The 18262-nt window shown below is 34.2% G+C and overlaps 2 protein-coding genes across 3 annotated transcripts; one reads left to right on the forward strand and one right to left on the reverse strand.

The window, feature by feature from the left end:
- The first annotated feature begins 1459 nt into the window (after positions 1-1459).
- Positions 1460-5305, forward strand: LOC123921571 (protein NRT1/ PTR FAMILY 1.2-like). Of its 2 annotated transcripts, none has more exons than XM_045974166.1 (4): positions 1460-1800; positions 2102-2319; positions 3205-3752; positions 4124-5305. In XM_045974166.1, the coding sequence occupies exons 1-4, from the start codon at positions 1677-1679 to the stop codon at positions 5058-5060; spliced, it is 1827 nt and encodes a 608-aa protein (XP_045830122.1). In that variant the 5' UTR covers positions 1460-1676; the 3' UTR covers positions 5061-5305. The 2 variants fall into 2 exon arrangements, with proteins under 2 accessions (XP_045830122.1, XP_045830123.1); XM_045974167.1 differs by having other exon boundaries at positions 1464-1800; positions 3205-3443.
- A 1732-nt stretch (positions 5306-7037) lies between these two features.
- On the reverse strand, positions 7038-7469 carry LOC123921996. Its single transcript, XM_045974746.1, has one exon. It carries the CDS (start codon positions 7467-7469, stop codon positions 7038-7040), a length of 432 nt encoding a protein of 143 aa, XP_045830702.1.
- Positions 7470-18262: the final 10793 nt, after the last annotated feature.

Below are 18262 nucleotides of genomic sequence, written 5' to 3' on the forward strand. Positions count from 1 at the left end.
CCAAACAAACGCCACTAAACTAACTAACTAAGTGAGTTAGTTCTAAGTTTTTTTTAAAAGTGTCTCTTTAGATACACAATGTCTTGTGTATACTTTCTCCCTAACTCAATTGATTGCTTAGCCTTAGTAAAAACCTAACGGGTACAATTTTATGATCATCAAATGTCATTCTACTTCATTTTTTACTAAAATTTATTATATATTTTATTATTTTTCTTTTAGCCTTTTAAGATCGACAAGGGATCCCAAAAGACAATATTAGGGTTGAATGATGACATAAAAATTAATTATAAAAACAATGCATCTAAAATGCAACCTAACAAATTATACATTACTTAAATAAAATTTTATAACTTGACCAATAAATAAATAAAATTTTATAACACTAACTAGCCATAATTATTACATTTTTGTCTAATTTATTTTTAGGTTCGGTTTTATTCCTTGAATTTAAAATGATTTAATTTAGTCCGAAGTTGATTTAATTTAGTCCATTAAGTTATTTTGTTAAACCAAACTAGTCATTTATGTGAGAACAACATTAAATTATAAAGAATGTTATAACTGAAGAGTCATTTATGTGTTAAAGCAAGCTAGTCGTTTATGTATGAAAGATAGAGTTACATAAAAGAGAGGCAATATCGGTGGCTGGTGATTAGCGAGAAAAATCAAATGTGTGTGTGTGAGAGAGAACACATGATGATATGAAAGAATCATTTGAGTTATACTCGTTGATACGAAATAAATAAACAATTGGATGAATGAGAAAGAGAAAATAAATAGATAAATAAAAGAGCAAAAAAGAAGAGTGATTGTCGTGAATGAGAAAGAAGGAAAAGAAAGAGAAATATAAATAAAAATTGAGTATTAAGAAACGGTGCGATACATTGTGGTGTATGTGTATTTTGTGTCTCAAATTATCATTATTCTTTTTATTTATGGGATCAACTTTTAACATGTATTTTGCATAACACATTTAAATTTTAAAAAATAGAAACTTTGTGTTCAACAAAACAATTTTTATATTTTTGAAGAGTTAAACGTAGGAACTACAAAAAATGTAGAACCCATAAAAAATTACAGTAGTAGTATTTCTATATTAATTTCATTAACTTGTTCGTAAGACACATTTAGTATTACATTTTAGTGTTGGACTGTGATTGAGTTGGATCAACATTGAACAATCCATTAAGTTTATGAGTTCTCTTACTTATAAAGTTTCAAAATCAACTCTATCACCACTCATCAAGATGGATACATATTGAACAATCACACAAATGACTTTAACACCACAATTTCATCCAAAATCTTAAGGCATTTAGTTTATAGATCATCTTACTTATATTGTTCAATCTAAACTTTTTCAAATAATATGAGACTTAACTCATACTTTGATAGATATCAATTCCGTTAGTGTTTCTTTTTAGTTAATTTATTAATTAATCATTCATTTTATTTGTAGAATATTGATTATTCAATTGAACTATAATCATAATCTAGATCTCTTGCTTATTGGATCTTCTACAAGTTAGTCCGCCCAAACCGTGAGACAAGAATGGTCTGTTGACTGATGAATCCATCCATGTCTGCCTAGATGAACTTGAACACCAAACATCAACTTTCTTTTCTACTTCTTGCTTCAGTCAAACGTAATTCAATACAAAAAAACCTCATAGATGGAGAAGAAGAAGGAACTAGAGCTTTCTTCACCTCATACCAAAATCAGTTCCCAAAATGACATCATTTCACAACCTCAAACACACAACAAGGGTGGCTTCATTACTATGCCTTTCATCATAGGTATCTCTATTTTATTTTTTATGTTATGTTAATCCTCTTGTTTTAAGAGTAACGACCCTGGTAATTCAGAGTTCGACCAGAGCTAAGTAAAGTCTAGCTAAGAATTGTTTCTCTCAAGAATCGAACTCGAGTTGTTCTGAACGATTAATCTATGAGGAACTCATTAACCACTCGACTTCGGTCGGTTGGTTTTTATTTCTTATTATTTTTCATTGTTGAATTAATTAATTAATTAATTAGTATTTTGTATTTTTGGGTTGCTAAGTGGTAATTAATGTGAGTGAAAATGTATGAATTGCAGCAAATGAATCACTTGCTAGAGTGGCAACATTAGGATTATTGCCAAATATGATACTTTATTTGATGGGAAGTTACAATCTTCATTTATCCAAAGCTACTCATATACTACTTTTATCTGTTGCAACCACCAATTTCATGCCTCTTATTGGTGCTTTCATTGCTGATTCTCATCTGGGTCGGTTCCTTGCTGTTGGTTTAGGTTCTATCATCACTTTTATGGTTAGTAGACTTTCCATTTTTATTCCATTATAGTCATTTGAATAATTAACTTGTGTAGAGGAGATGAAAATGATAGATAGTTTGACTCATTTGCTATGAAGCACCGACACAGACATTAAACATCACCCAGTTGATAGCGACAAATAGACACTTATAATGATTTAAGAAACTGGTACTGATTGAATGTAGTTGTATGTATCGTATCATGTCAGTACGGACACATGTTAGACACCAAACATGCCTTCAGTGTGAAGTGTAGGTATTACATAACTCGTTTGTGCACCAAATGTTTCATTGCGTAGACAAGATTAACATTTTTAATGAAGGGGAGAAAAATATTTTCAATGAATTTTCTTGTTTGGTTCGGCGAGCTGAAGGGACTTGTGCAACATATAAGTGTTAAGATTACACCTGCATAGGCGCACTCTGAGCCTAAGTGCAGTAAACTGAACATTGTAATTTTACTTCTTACACAAATTCTATCTCAGTAACAATAGAAAGTCACTACACTATATATAGTGATTAGGAGCTTTATTTTCATTTTATGTAATCACAATTGCTTCATCCAATGAATACTCTCTCTTTTCTCTCTATGATTTTACACTCTTAACAATAAGAGGTTATCATAGAACTCTACAAGCTTTGTATAAGCTGTTTCAGTAAGCTATTACGAAAATAAGCTTAAAATAGTCTATGAAAACATCATAAGTTATTTTTATAAACTTGTCTAAACACTACATAAATGCTCACATCATAAATTAAGCTCAAAGTAAGCTCTTCCAAGTACATTAGGATTATCTCCCCTTCCCTCATTTGAACGAAACAACGTAAATGATTTTGTATATTGAAGAAAAAAAACTCAACTTCCCCCCTTTTTGCTAACAGGGAATGTTACTCTTATGGCTAACAGCAATGATCCCACAAGCAAGGCCTCCTCCTTGCAATCCTGCAACTGAAAGCTGTAAATTTGCAACAACTGCACAAGTGGCAATATTAATTTCTTCACTTGCTCTTATGTCCATTGGAAATGGTGGCCTTCAATGCTCCATGGCATTCGGTGCGGACCAGGTGAATAGAAAAGACAACCCTAATAACCAAAGAGCCTTGGAAATATTCTTCAATTGGTACTATGCTTCCTCAGCTATTTCTGTCATAATTGCATTCACAGGAATAGTTTATATCCAAGATCATCTTGGATGGAAACTTGGTTTTGGTGTTCCGGCCGCACTTATGTTCTTTTCCACTTTCTTTTTCTTCCTTGCTTCTCCACTTTATGTAAAGAATAAAGCAAATAGCAGCTTGTTTACTGGTTTTGTACGAGTGATCGTTGCGGCTTTTAAGAACAGGAAACTTCGACTACCACCTAAGAACTCGGTTGGAATGTATCATCATATGAAGGACTCTGAGTTTGTTGTTCCAACTGATAAACTAAGGTTGAAATTGAACCATTTATTCACATTAGTATTACAGTCCCTATTACTACCTCCGTTCCTAAATATATGACACTAGTAGTAGTAGTAGTAAATTTGTTATCAATTGCTATTAGTATTTTACAAGTTTACCGTTTAGAAGAGAGAATTAGTTTATGCTTCTAGTATATTAGTATTTATTACAGGTTGCAGAAAAAGATTGACATAATTAGCCAATTAGGAGTATGTTGTTAAAATAATAATTAATGCAGTTGAAAAGGGACAAGGAAAAAGCTTATGAGAGTCTGATATTGAAGGACGAAGGTAGTAGTATATTTTGCTTGTTTAATGGATGAATTAATATACTGAACTTATGGTAATGCTTTATTTTCTAGGTTTCTGAATAAAGCTTGCTTCATTAGAAGTCCAGAAAAAGATATAGCCTCTGACGGATCAGCCACGGATCCTTGGAGTTTATGCACAACAGATCAAGTAGAAGAATTTAAAGCTATTATCAAAGTTATTCCCTTGTGGTCGACAAGTATACTGATGTCACTCAACATTGGAGGCTCATTTGGATTGTTGCAAGCGAAATCACTGAATAGACACATCACTCGAAACTTTGAAGTTCCAGCCGGTTCTCTTACTGTAATCATGATATTCACAATATTCATATGGATAGCTCTTTATGATCGTGTCATTATTCCTCTAGCCTCGAAGCTCTATGGAAAACAAGTTAGGATTAGTGCTAAGAACAGAATGGGACTTGGATTGTTTTTCTCTTTTATCCACTTGGTAACCGCAGCAATCGTTGAGACTATAAGGCGAAGAAGAGCGATCGTAGAAGGATACGGTAACGATCCTCACGCAATGTTGAACATGTCTGCAATGTGGCTTTTTCCTCAACTTTGTTTGGGTGGTATAGCTGAAGCATTCAATGTTATAGGCCAAAATGAGTTCTACTACACTGAATTTCCTAAAACTATGTCGAGCATTGCTTCTTCCCTTTTCGGACTTGGAATGGCCATAGGATATGTGACATCTTCTTTTTTATTCAGCGTTATCGAAAGGGTAACCTCGAAAGGTGGAAAAGATGGATGGATTTCGGATAATATTAACAAGGGTCGATTCGACAAGTATTATTGGGTTATTGCCACAGTGAGTGGTGTTAATATACTGTATTATCTAGTATGTAGTTGGGCTTATGGAGCTACTGCTGATATAGAATCAAAGGTAAGTGAAGAAAATGATTCAAATGAGGAAGAATTACCATTGATTGACTTCAAAAATGAGGGTTCATATGACAAGAATAGATTAGTGAAAAAATCTTGAGAAGCCATAAAATAACTGTACTGTAAGTGATAGATATACATTGAAATAAGTTTTGATGCTTGCAAATTGCAATGAACAAGAGTTGTAGCTCCTATAGCACTCTTTTGGTGATAGCTTAAATATATAGATCAAGGTTGTAAATTCGAGAATTTAAGCAAATTTGTTTTGTTTAGGTAGATTCGACATGTAAATTCGATACGTAAGTTCATTATCTCATTAAAATAATATTATAATTAATTTCTCACGGTATACGTGGCACACACTGTCATGTTAGCCCCTGTTTGCCACGTCATCGTTTTTGAAACGACATTTAATGTTAGAGACTAAAATAAAAGTATTTGCACATTCAGAGAATATTTTAAAACAAAAAATGATACAGGGACGAACTAAAAATGTATTAAAGCCTTGTTGATTTTGTTATTTTTGTCATAATCTCCATCTGATGGCTTCCACTCGGCTAACAAATCTCCACTGTTTGATCATCATAGGCAATGCTTACTTTGACCGTCGCATTTGAAGACAGAATGGCCACATAGTCACCAGTAGGTGTGAAAGCTGTAAGAACAGGTTCCTTTAACTTGTCTTTCACCATCTCTCTCAGTTATCTTTCAAACACCAAACGAGATAGAAAAAGCACCTAAATCAGAAATTAGACTGTATCAGTAGTACTATGTAAAGATAACACATTGTAGTTATCCATCCAAACCAAGAGCCCAATTGGGTCGCTCAATCATCATAAAATAACAATCACAAATCACTTGAAAGTTCAACTAATACAACAAACTGATAAAAAAAAAAAACAGTATAATAGATCACGGAACTTTATATAGGTTTAGAGATTTCAACTGAACATTCTTTGTCAACCAACATAAAAACAAAACGGGTTCTACATAAGAGAAAACCTTTACTGACGCAAAATGATTTCACGCCGCAGTAATCGCATTGTCGTTGCAGCAACCGCAATGACCGCATTCGCAACAACTGCAACCAACCGCATCCACGACCGCAACCGCAATTTAAAACCTTGGTGCAACTCTAACCCAAGTTGTTGTTTGTGATACAATACAACAAGGACAACAATCTCTGTAGCACCGACACTTATGATGGAAAGCATGACAGTTGTCCGACACGACACATGTGATTACATTCAATTAATAATTTTTTTCATATTCTTACCGGTGCGGCGGTGCCGATGTATTCGTGAAGTGTCTGGTGTCCGTATTTGTGACAGTGCTTCGTAGGCAATAATCGCTTTGATTCGATTTAGCTGTTCAGTTTGGTTGTAATAGGGTTTCTATTGTTTTTAGCATTTCTACTGTCTTTAGGGTTTTAACTTTTAATTGTTAAAATAAAATGTGTTTAGTTCAATGGTTTAAAAACCAGACATAAGATCCAACGCAAGACCTCAATGGCATGGTTTAATTAGTTCAACCCGAATAACAATTAAATACAATAAAAAATATGGTGCTCAACACCAAGAACCGCTCACCATTTTCAACATCAATAAAAACCCACATTTAATACTCAAGCCCTATTTGGATAAACAGCTTATATCACAAGCGTTAGTCATGATAAGCACTTATGTATAAACTTACTTACATAAGCTATTTATATAGCAAAAGATGAAATTAAATTATTTTTGTATATGCTACAAGCTATTTTTTATCTTCGAAAACTCCTAGAAATGAGTTGAGAAAAGCTTATAAAAAATGTCATAAGCTAATTTTATAAGTTCTCCCATTCCCAAACCGTCCGACAAAACTTGTGCCAATAGATAAACTTTTTTTTTTTAGATCAGAATTATGTATATTGAGATTTGGACAAAAAAGAATATAACATGAAGATGCAATAATATTATAAATCTGATATATTATAGGTTCCTCTAATCCTCTTGCAAAGCAATTTCATACATACAAGGTGGACCAAGTAGATTCAAAGCAAAGCATGACTTGGAAATATAAATTTGTTCATATAGTTTTAGATGACAACTTGATCATTACTAGAACACATAATCACCCAGCTTGAAGTTCCTGGCAAAGATGAAAGCGCAGTAAGCTTCAACGCAAGCATAAACAACTTGATCGTCACTGAGAAATGGTCCACTCCAATCGCTTGCTCTGATCTTTCCACTTTGAATCCGAGACCCTTGTGAATAATCTCCTCAGTCCATTCATCACGGAGACTTGGCTCTATCCACCTGAGATTAAAACTACCCGCGTACATCAACAAACCATGCTTCGAGTCAGCAAGCTTCTTGCGATGCCATTTGTTCCAAAACCCTGCGAATTTACAGTCACCGTTCAAAAGGAATTTGCGAAAGTTTGGAGGTATGGAATCAGCCCGAGAGATCTGGAAAATCAGGCATCGGCTATCGACGCAGAGATGCAGTGTGTTTCCACCAGGATCCATGCTCATGCCGACGAGTAAACAATGTCTGCGGAGGTGCTTCTCGCCAAGGGAAAGAGTCGTATTGATCCACTCATCAACCACAGAACCAGAGGCGGTGACGGTAGCGGTGATGAGGCTTCCGTTAAAGTTAACGGTGACATTGTTGTGGAGTGGAAAGTAGTCACGGTTGAAGACGGTGACATTGATGTGGTTGGAAGAGTCCTGAAGGTTGAGGACGGTGACGTCGCTGTGGTTGGAAGAGTCCTGACGGTTGAAGACGGTTACGTCGCTGTCGTTGAAGGCGGAGACGTCGCTCTCGTTGAAGACGTCGCTGTCGTTGAAGACGGTGACATCGTTGTCGTTGAAGACGGAGACGTCGCTGTGGTTGGAAGAGTCCTGACGGTGAAGTAGTTGTTTAGAAGTAGTTGTTGAAACTGTAAAAAATTTAATATATATTTGAAAAACTAAAGTTTTTTTTTTTTCAAAATTTTTTTGGTACATAACATATTAATAAATAATTCAATTTATTTAAAACTTGTTTAAAACTTGTTTAATACATAATTCAATTTTTCTTAATTATTATCTTTTAATATATCATCTTCATATTAATAAATAATATGCAAATTAAATTTTAAACAAAAGTGAAAGTGGAGTGAGTAATAAGAAAAAAATTCATATAATAAACAAGTCAACTCTAACTCTACCGATTTCCAACTCTCTCCTTCCGAGGCAACTCTCTCCCTCCGACCGACCCACGATGTCGGATATCGAAACGGAAAACAACATCGATACTGTGAGTGCCCTCTCTCTCTCTCTCCCCCTTCCAGTAATGTGTTAATTTTCGAAGAAAAGTGTCCATATGATCGCAATCGCCTCCGGGCCAAACTTTCGATGACTACGGCTAAAATCGGTCAAAATCGGATGGAAATCCCATGAAAAAGCCATCAACAATCATTGTGTACAAAAATTTGACGTGTTCAAGCTCAGATTACATATTATGTAGTAACATAACTGATTTATGTAGTAATGTTTGATAGTGATTTATGTATTTTATACGTAGATATTACCAAATCAATAAATTCTATGTAGTTTTACACAATAAGATATGTTTTACCTAATATGATATTGTAGTTTACTCGGTCAAGCATTGCCGAAGGATATGATTTTGCAGATTTTGTCTACCCTGGAGACTAAGGAAGCTATTCAAAGGACTTGTAGGGTATCAAGACGATGGAAGACAATTTGGCAATTGATTCCCTCTTTGAATCTCAGGAGCGATTCTTTTCAAACTGTCGCAGATTTTGACAAATTTGTCACATCGGTCTTATTGAAACGCGGTAGCTGCCCAATGACAGTTCTCAGCTACCATCAGCATGGGAAAGAATACAAAACAAATCAAGATTTGTTTGAAAAACTAATCAAATATGCAGTTTCTAACGGAGTTGAAGATATTGAAGTCAAACTTCGCACGACTTATAGAATGAGCTGTAAAGTTAAGGTTCCAACTGATTTATTTGGCTCGAAGTCTTTAAAAAGACTCGAGTTTAGCTACTGCCATGATAACAATACTTTGTTGGATGAGTTGGGCCTACTGCAGTTCATGCCTCGGTCAAGTTCGGACACTTATCGATTCCATTTTTTGTCAAACCCTTTAGGGGTTGATTTTAGGCTTCTAACAACTTTAAATCTCGACAACCTCTCCCTGAAGTACAGAAAAAATGATCCGGTGTCTCCATTTTCTAAAATGGCACACTTGAAAAATTTGGAATTAAGTCAAATATGGATAGAAAGTTATTCGGGATATCCAATTCCGAAGAAGATTGTAATCTCTTGTCCTCAACTTACTAAAGTGAAATTGATTTGCAACAATTTTCACTGCAAAGTTAAAATTGTTGCACCAATGCTAAGAGACATTATGCACTTGCATATATCATGGTGGAGCACTTTTAGGTTTCATTTTCCTTCAATTGAAGAAGGTTTGGTGACACACATTAAAGAACACAAGGAATTGCCACCAACAACAAGTCACACTTTAAACCAATTGAAACGGACACGAGCCAATGTTAAGTTGAGGTAAAAAGTCAATTGTGTTTGATGTATTAAATTTATCTAATTTTAGCTATGTTATAAATTTTTTTAATTTTGTAGGTTCTTTGTAAGGATGCTCCATTTATGAACTTGGAAAAGTTCATAAATAAGGATGACGTATTCATGCATTGTGGTGCACAATTTGAAAATTGATCCCCTCTTTAAATCTAAATAGCGATTCTTTTAAAACTGTCACTGATTTTGACGATTTTGTGATGTCGGTCTTAACGGAACGCGGTTGCTTACCGATGACGGTTCTCATCTACGTACCATCGGCATGGAAAAACATACAAAACAAATCAAGGTTTATTCGAAAAAGTAATAGAATATGCGGTTTCAAATAGGGTTTAAGACGTTGAAGTCAACCTTCGCCGATCGACTAATCGAGCGAGTAGTAAGGTTAAGGTGCCAACTGTGTTGTTTGGTTCGAAGTCTTTAAAAAGACTTGAGTTTAGGTACTGTTTGTTTTCTAAAATGAACAATGATAAGAGTTCTTTGTTGGATGAATTGAACCTCCTTTAGTTTGTACTTTGGTCTACTTCGGATGATTCATTTTTTTTGTCAAAACCTTTGGGGGGTTAATTTTAGGCGGCTAACAACTCTACATTTCAACAAACTCTCGTTGAAATACAAGAAATGTGGACCAGTTTCTCCATTTTCTTATATGCTACGCTTGAAGAAATTACATTTAAGTCAAGTATGTATCGGAACTAATCATCGAGCTCCAATTTCTAAGAAGTTTGTGATCTCTTCGCCTCAACTTACAAAGGTGCAATTGACTTGCAACAATTTTAAATGCAAAGTTTGTGAGATCTCTCTCCCTCCCTCCCTTCCGATAGCTATTTTACTGCTAAACGCTAAATGTTTAAATGCATTCTTTTACCGCTAAAGATAATAACAACTAATAATAACAACTTAAAAAAGATAATTATCATAAATTCTTTTTTTAAGTCACTTATATTGTGTTTTCTTCATTAAAAAAAAAACACATCTTATTTTAAGAATTTTATCAAAATTGTATTTAACCCCACTTCTCCTTAAAAGAAGTAGATAAATAAAAAAGGGTTCTGCTAACATGTGCCCTAAGGGCACATTTTAAGGTGCATTTAATTAACTAATATCTCATTTAATTTACTTCAAAAATAGCAATAATAAACTTTATTAATTAAAAGATATGGTTCACTATATTTATTATCTATTTTAAAAAATGCATAGACAAAAATATGATACTTGCCAAATATGATGACGTGCTTGGTCAAAAAAAAATTCTACAAAACTTTTTTTTTGTCAAACCTTTTTTTTTAAGTTGAAAAAATAATTAAATTATAGTAAGTATTATAAAATTCTAAAATATATTAGCAATTCAAAAGCTAAAATAGTACTAACAATCGTTACCATTACAACATAATACTATAATACTCGATCTTGTTCACCGGAAAAAAAAAAAAACCACAAGTTAGCATAAATGAAGTATTACCAATAGTACTATAAATCTGATTGTTAACAAACCAAAAAAAATTGGATGCATATATAATTGTGGTCGTATTACCAGGCACGTGATCATAAATCAAATTTGACAGCATATCATATTTTGTCTTTCCAATTATTTTAAATGGGTAATAAATATAGTGACAATATATTTTAATTAATAAAGTTGATTATTACTATTTTTGAAGTAAATTAAGTGAGAATGTACCAAAAAAGAAGTAAATTAAGTGAGATATTAATTAATTAAATGCACCTTAAAATGTGCCCTTGGGGCACATGTTAGCATTTGCCAATAAAAAATAAATAGGGTCAAACGGACACTTAGTATCCTTGATCTTAAATTAGAAGTGACAAGAAAAGGCAGTTAAGCCTTTTATTATAAGTAACATTCCCTCTCACTTGCTTTATTGTTTGCCACTTGAAGAAAAGTTTTGTTTTGTTTAATTGCTTATAGTCATTCATGAAAAACATCACAAAGCACACACAAATTAAATAAGCTCTAAACATATTTAATTAACTGCAAAATAGCATCCTATATTCTTCATTTATTATAAACACAAACATGGTATCTTCTTGAAGAAAAAATATATAGTTGACATTAAAAAGAAGAAACCCTAGAAGCACCGTGTAATAATAAGCAAGGCCATTGTTTAAAAAATCTCAAGTCTAAATTATTAGCAGAACTTTGCTTGTCTTTTCTATATATTGTCTAGTAGAAAATACTTTACGACTTATAATACAAATACAATTATAACCGTTTGAAAAAACTTATGAGAATAGTGTAATACATGATCATAAGGTTTTTTTAAGCTTATTTATAAGTTCACTAAAATAACTTATGTAAAAACTTTGTTTCAAAAATAATTTATGGAAATAACTTATAACTTAATATGAAAACAATTCAACGACGTCCTTTTTATTGAAAAAATTATTTCGGTTTGGGTCATATGCCCATCCAAACTAAAACCTTTGTGTGAGGAGCTCAATTCACTCCACAATGATCTAGAAGCTATTTGATCACCATACAATCAATCTATCTATGATATCGCCAACTCGTGACACACATATCTCGGTCTGTTACGAGCCCTATAGCCAACTTTCTTGTCAAGGGACCTCGCCACCTCAACTACATAGAGATTCACCTCTTAGAATAATAGTACACATAATTTCTCATCACCTCTCACACAATTCAAAACACCACTTGAATTTTACAGTGTTTGCAAGTATACTACCGCCATCGTGCTCGAAAAATTGTACTTCAGTTCACCATAGTCCAAGTGCCCCAAACACATTCCAGCCACCTCTCAAGGCCACCCTAGATAAAAAAAGAATCAATTCATAAACACTTGTATGATACACACTTAGTAAGTAGTTAATTATGATGTTCACCTCAATGCACCTTCAGTTGACTCCAACTTAAATATATAATGCTGCATTATGTCCTTTTATTTGGTTTATATATTGGTTATAAAAAATTGTCTCCCCAAATTGTTGTGTACATATTCACAAATCACAACTTTGATTCTTGCACTAGTTTGGTTCATATTCACGCACGGCCCTTCTGACAGGTGTATCTGGCTCATTTAGGAGATCATCAAGCCATGATGGCTGCTCCTCAATAAGATGGTTCTCAGCTGAATTACGTTGGTGGTGAGAGTTTCCTTCTCTTCTCTTGGCTTATTAAGAGGCTTTGAACCAATTGTAGGATTTGATTTGAGACATAATAATCAATCAGCATACGCTTGAGAAATAGTAGAAATGGGCTTTTGGGAGGAAGCATAGCATGAGCATACTTTCCAGGACCAGTAGTATGTATACACCAAATTTCTAATACCCGATCGATGAGCTCTTCGAATTTTCCATAGAAGCTAAGCAGGATCAATACCTGTCAAATAACTTGATATGAATCACCAAACACTGACCATGTAACAATATTATGTGCATTAAAAGACAATATAAAGCATAATATATATGCAATAAACAATACTACATCACAGTATGTTATTTTAATGGATGTATTCTTTCATTTATTTGTCAGCCCCAAATGTTATCCTAAATTCTTTCCAGACATCTTATGAACAATACTACATAATTTCCTTTTTACATCGATAGATACTATTCCAAATAGTTGACTAACATTAATTGTTCACCCTTCATCACAGTATGGAACCATCACATATCAATCCGTCCGCACAATTTCATTACAAGAACGCAAGCAAATCTGATATGAAATATATAGTATACCAAGACATTAGCTATCCTCATGCATAAATAAGAAACATCAATGCTTTTATCGAGAGCATAGCATAATTAAAGGCCATCGTTCTTGTGCACACTGAGTCGTTCCCAGCACATCCAATGAATTCCTTTAGAATTTGTTCTATATATTATGACCCCACCAGAAGGAATTCAACATTTATTCAATCTCATCAATAATAGAATAGAAGTAGGAATTAGGAAAAATACTCATTAGGTATGAATTTCTGGCACGCAGTGTACAAGTGCTACAACAGTTATCTTAATAAACAGAAAGCTATTTTAAAAGACAGAATAATAAACTACAGAATATTAAACAAGACAAGCAGTTTGTTAACCCAGTTCAGCGTAAATACACCTACTCTGGGTGATACCAATCCAGGAGGAATCCACTATAATAGTACTAGTTCTAAGTTATTAGTAAATGCCACGTTTACAACTTGTCACCTAGCTACTACTCGTGCTATACTCTACCTAGGAACTCCTAAGTATGAGACACTGTCTCACTCCCTAACGATCACAGCCCCTGTGATATAAACTCAGTAATGTTTCAATGGCGAAGTCACACTTCAACTGATTAATACAGAAGACGACTTCTCAAAGTCTAGCCTTCTCAATGAAGAAGACTTCACAAGCATGCATGTTTAATATACCAAAAAGATTTGAATTCGACAACCGGTCATTTTCAATTTAAATGTTGTATTATCTTGCGTAGTACCAATTTTTATTTGTTTTATTCTTGTTACTGATCCATGAATTGGTGAAGTTGAAGAGGGAAGGTATGTTCAGAGACTCATGGAACAGAGACTCTGCAATTGGTAGCTACAAAGGCATCAAACAGGTACTCTTTGCTTAATCAATTTATATTTGGTTCACCTAACTTTAGGTTTTGAAGATTAAATTATGGTTATTTTTAGTTAAATTGTGTGATTACTAGATTCTTTAAAGAGAAAATCAGTTCATAAACATAATTCTCATTGCGATAGCTATAATTGTTTGTATTAAACTTTTCAATTTCAAACCCTTAGATGATGTTCAATACTCTTTCATTTGTTTCTTAAAATTGAGATAAAACCTCATGTTAGGAACTCAGATCACATTGTTGAAATAAGAGCAGAAAATAAGGAAATTGATTGTTTTATTATGATAAAAATGGAATAATACAGAGAGGGAATGAGACCCTGAATCTGGCCAGAGCAAAGCTCCTATAGGCAGCTTTATCGCTTCCTACTAATTTCTTTCACTAAATTCTCCAAGATACTCTTCAACCTCCCTTCCATTCCTTGTATTGTGGAACAGTTACAATCAATCACTCACACCCCAAACCACCTAACAGAAAAGATCATGCATTCCCCTTTTTTCCCCTGCTAGTATAAACCCTTCACCCCTTGAGCCCATTAGAAGATTGATGCACTATAATTCCTAATTTTACTCGTGGTCTCTAACAGTATTCTCCGCTGCAACTGCAACCCTGTCGTCAAGGTTGAAAGTAGGAAACTGTCTTGTAATGACTATGGCATCCTCCCAAGTTGCTTCTTCAGCTGGTCTATTCTTCCAATGCACTAGAACTAGTAGCACATCTTCACCCTGTTTCTGTATCACACAAGTAGCCAACACCGTTTCCGGTTCTACCACCCTTGATCCATCTCCTTCTAAATTATCTGGGACAGCTTCCTCCTCACTATACTCTCCAATAATAGTCCAATTGCCTTCTTAAGCACAGGTACATGAAACACGGGATGAACTCTAGATCCTTCTGGCAACTTCAGCTTATACACAACAGCCCCAATTCTAGACAGCCCCAATTCTAGCCACAATAGGATACAGACCACAGTTCCTTGCAGCCAATTAAGCATGAATACAAGAGATCAGTGATTTTTTTTTTTGGTCAAGATCAGTGATTGTTTTTTATGTACCCTCAATTTGACAAGACCCATTCACCCACTTCAAAGGACCTGTCTACACGCTTTGCATCAGCTTGGGACTTCATTCTAGTGCTTTGTCCTTATCTTGGAGTTCTCTCTGTACCGCTTCTACATGAGTGTCTCCCAATACCCAACAAGCTATCACCGGTGGTTTTCGTCCATTAACCACATCAAAAAAGTGCCTGATTAATGGCAGTGTGATAAGTGGTATTGAACCAATATTCTGCCCAGCGAACCCACACAGCCCATGTCTTAGACTCTTAGGCTGATCAGTTGCAAAGACAATATTTTGACAAACTATCATCTATAACCATTATCACTTCAAACCCCATGGATTTAGACAACCTGGTTACAAAATTCATGGATAAGTCCCCTCCCACACTCTATCTGGTATTGGCAGCAGCTGTAACAACCCACCTGGAAACGCAGCCACATACTTTTGCCTCTAACTTGTGTTACAACTCTTAACAAGTTTCTGCAGCACATTTTTCATCCCTATCAAATACACATTTCAAGCTATTCACCTGCAGGTACTCAGATATCCCGAGTGACCACCCTGAGTTGTAGTGTGGAACTCATAGAGCATCTGAGGGATCAAAGTAGATTGGCCAGACAAAACCAATCTCCCTTTATGCAAAAGAATTCCCTGTTTGTAACTGAATTCGGGATGTGCAGATGCATCCTTTCGCAACTCCTCGATTATTGCTAATACAAAATACATTTAACTATACCTAAAATTTCATTAAAATTTATACTAGTAGGTGCGCCAAAATTTATCAAGCTCCAGCGATTGGAGAAGAAGGAGTTGAACATTCCTCACTAGTGGCGAATGCGGGATTTTGATCAACCTGCTATAAAGAAAACAAATGTGCACAAGATAGTGTTAGAAGAACTGGTTCTGTGAAGCAGATCAAAGGTATAAATCATGTGTTTTCTTGTAGAACAAATAGAGGCAGTCAAGTCTGGTGCAACTGTTGATATTCACACCACATTAAATTGGTTTGATACTTATCATAAGATACTTATGTAGTAGTAAGTTACTACTACATATTCTAGTTAGATTACCAAATGGTAATAAAGTGATGTCAGAACAGGCATGAAATGTGACTACTTCAGATGATCTAAACCTTATGGATGTTCTATTCTTAACTGATTGTAATATCAACCTCGTGTCTATTAGTCATGGGTGTCTTACTCAAAATCTGCCTTGTGCTTGAAACTGATGTTGTTTTTCTGCATGGTGGAAATCTGTCGCTGCTGGTATAATCTTGGTGTCACTGATGGAACCTTGGCACATAGGAGATGGTAGGGACAACTTCTGATTTTTGAAAGGTCTTTGGATGTGCTAATCCATCAGAGGCATCTGATCTTGACTCTGGATGTTCTGAAGCACACCTTTACCATGTGGACGAGACATCTTCAGCTATAAGTAAAGATGTGAGAACAACATGAAGGAAGGCCTGTTCTAAGGAAGAGAAGGAAATCGATGTGAGGGAAATATTGATGAAAGGTGCAAAAGAAAAGGATGAAGAGGAAATTCAAAGATACTCAATACAGTTAAAGTGCTTCAATTCATCATCTTCTCATACAGTTATAGCACTATGGTGCTTCTACACTTCCACCAAGAGATATAGTGGGGTTTCACTTATTATGGTTAAATGATCATTTGCATTTTGTTTGAGTTTTACTCTGGTAGAATTGGCCACATTGCATAAACTTGTTTTAAGAAGCCAAAGGGAAAATGGATAGACGATATTAGAGAAACCATACAACAACCATACAGCCATTGTAGATGCAATTTTCTGGTTTGTGTGATAGATTTAATTGAAATCAAATGGAAAGAAACGTGGACTAAGATGGGGCAAGTAGTTGCATCGAGAAAGAGAGAGAATAAGGTTTTCTGCTTAACATAAACACATGATCATCTAGTCTAGTGAATTGTACATATGAAAGTGTGATGTAGGTAGGTATAGATGGTCAAAATCTGCTTTAGTTCAAATCACTGCTTTTCAGCTGTTGCTTGTAGGCTAAGTTAACTTTATTGGAATTATAGCAAATAATGTTATTTTAAGTGACATTTTGTACAATTGCAGAATAAGGTGTAATAGTAGTAATAATAATCTACATTGGCAGATGAAAGAGCCATTTGAAAAACCTTTAACATTTAAAAAATATAGTACATTTTAAACTGATAATACTTTACCCTCTAGGTATGTATAATATGAATTTTAACTTAAAATTGAATTTCACATAAAAATGGACTACTGAGTTCAACTTTGTTGTAAAAATAAACTTGTTAGTGAAGGCATAATCAATTGATTATAAGCAGTAAGCAAAATTAGTATAATTGTCAACATGAAAGTAAAATTTGAAAAGGTTGTAATAAATTAAAGAGATAGAAGCATACATTGTACGATAATTTAAAGTTGAGTTGCATAAGGTTAAATTGGTTTTGATTGAAAAAAGCAAGTTGATGTTTTAATAGATTATGGAATGAACAAAAAACATGATGTTATAGAAAATTGCGTGAACACATAAGATTGTTGAACATAATAATGTAGGAGTTAAGTACAAATTAAACAACAGTGATAGGTTATTGTTACACACTATACCTCTCTTCCGACCCAGGCTTTTTTTGAGGATTAAGAAGGAAGGGATTTTTGATTGTTTGGCTGTCTTTTATTTGGGTCTTGTAGAAATCTCGGAACGCTTGCGTTTTTAATAACAAAGTGAAGAAAGATTAAAACGTTGCCTAATTAAGTGTTATTGCTTTGCTCTCCATCACCCTTTGGTGTTTTGATTAATGAAGATAACCTCTTTCAAAAAGAATAAAAAGATAATGTCAAAATATATCTTTGTGAAGGAGTTGCATTGTAAATTTCATGAATATTATAAAAAATACTTGTAGCAATTATAAAAGAAGATGTGTTCAATCCTCGCTAGTAATATGTGAAGTAGATAAACTTTTGCCTAATTTTTTTAGTTTTATTTCAAGAATAAAATGTCTTCCTGAAACAAATGTTCTCTAAACTCAACAGATAATAACATCATAATAAA

The sequence above is a fragment of the Trifolium pratense genome, linkage group LG4 (genome assembly GCF_020283565.1).
Source record: "Trifolium pratense cultivar HEN17-A07 linkage group LG4, ARS_RC_1.1, whole genome shotgun sequence".
Lineage (NCBI taxonomy): Eukaryota > Viridiplantae > Streptophyta > Magnoliopsida > Fabales > Fabaceae > Trifolium > Trifolium pratense.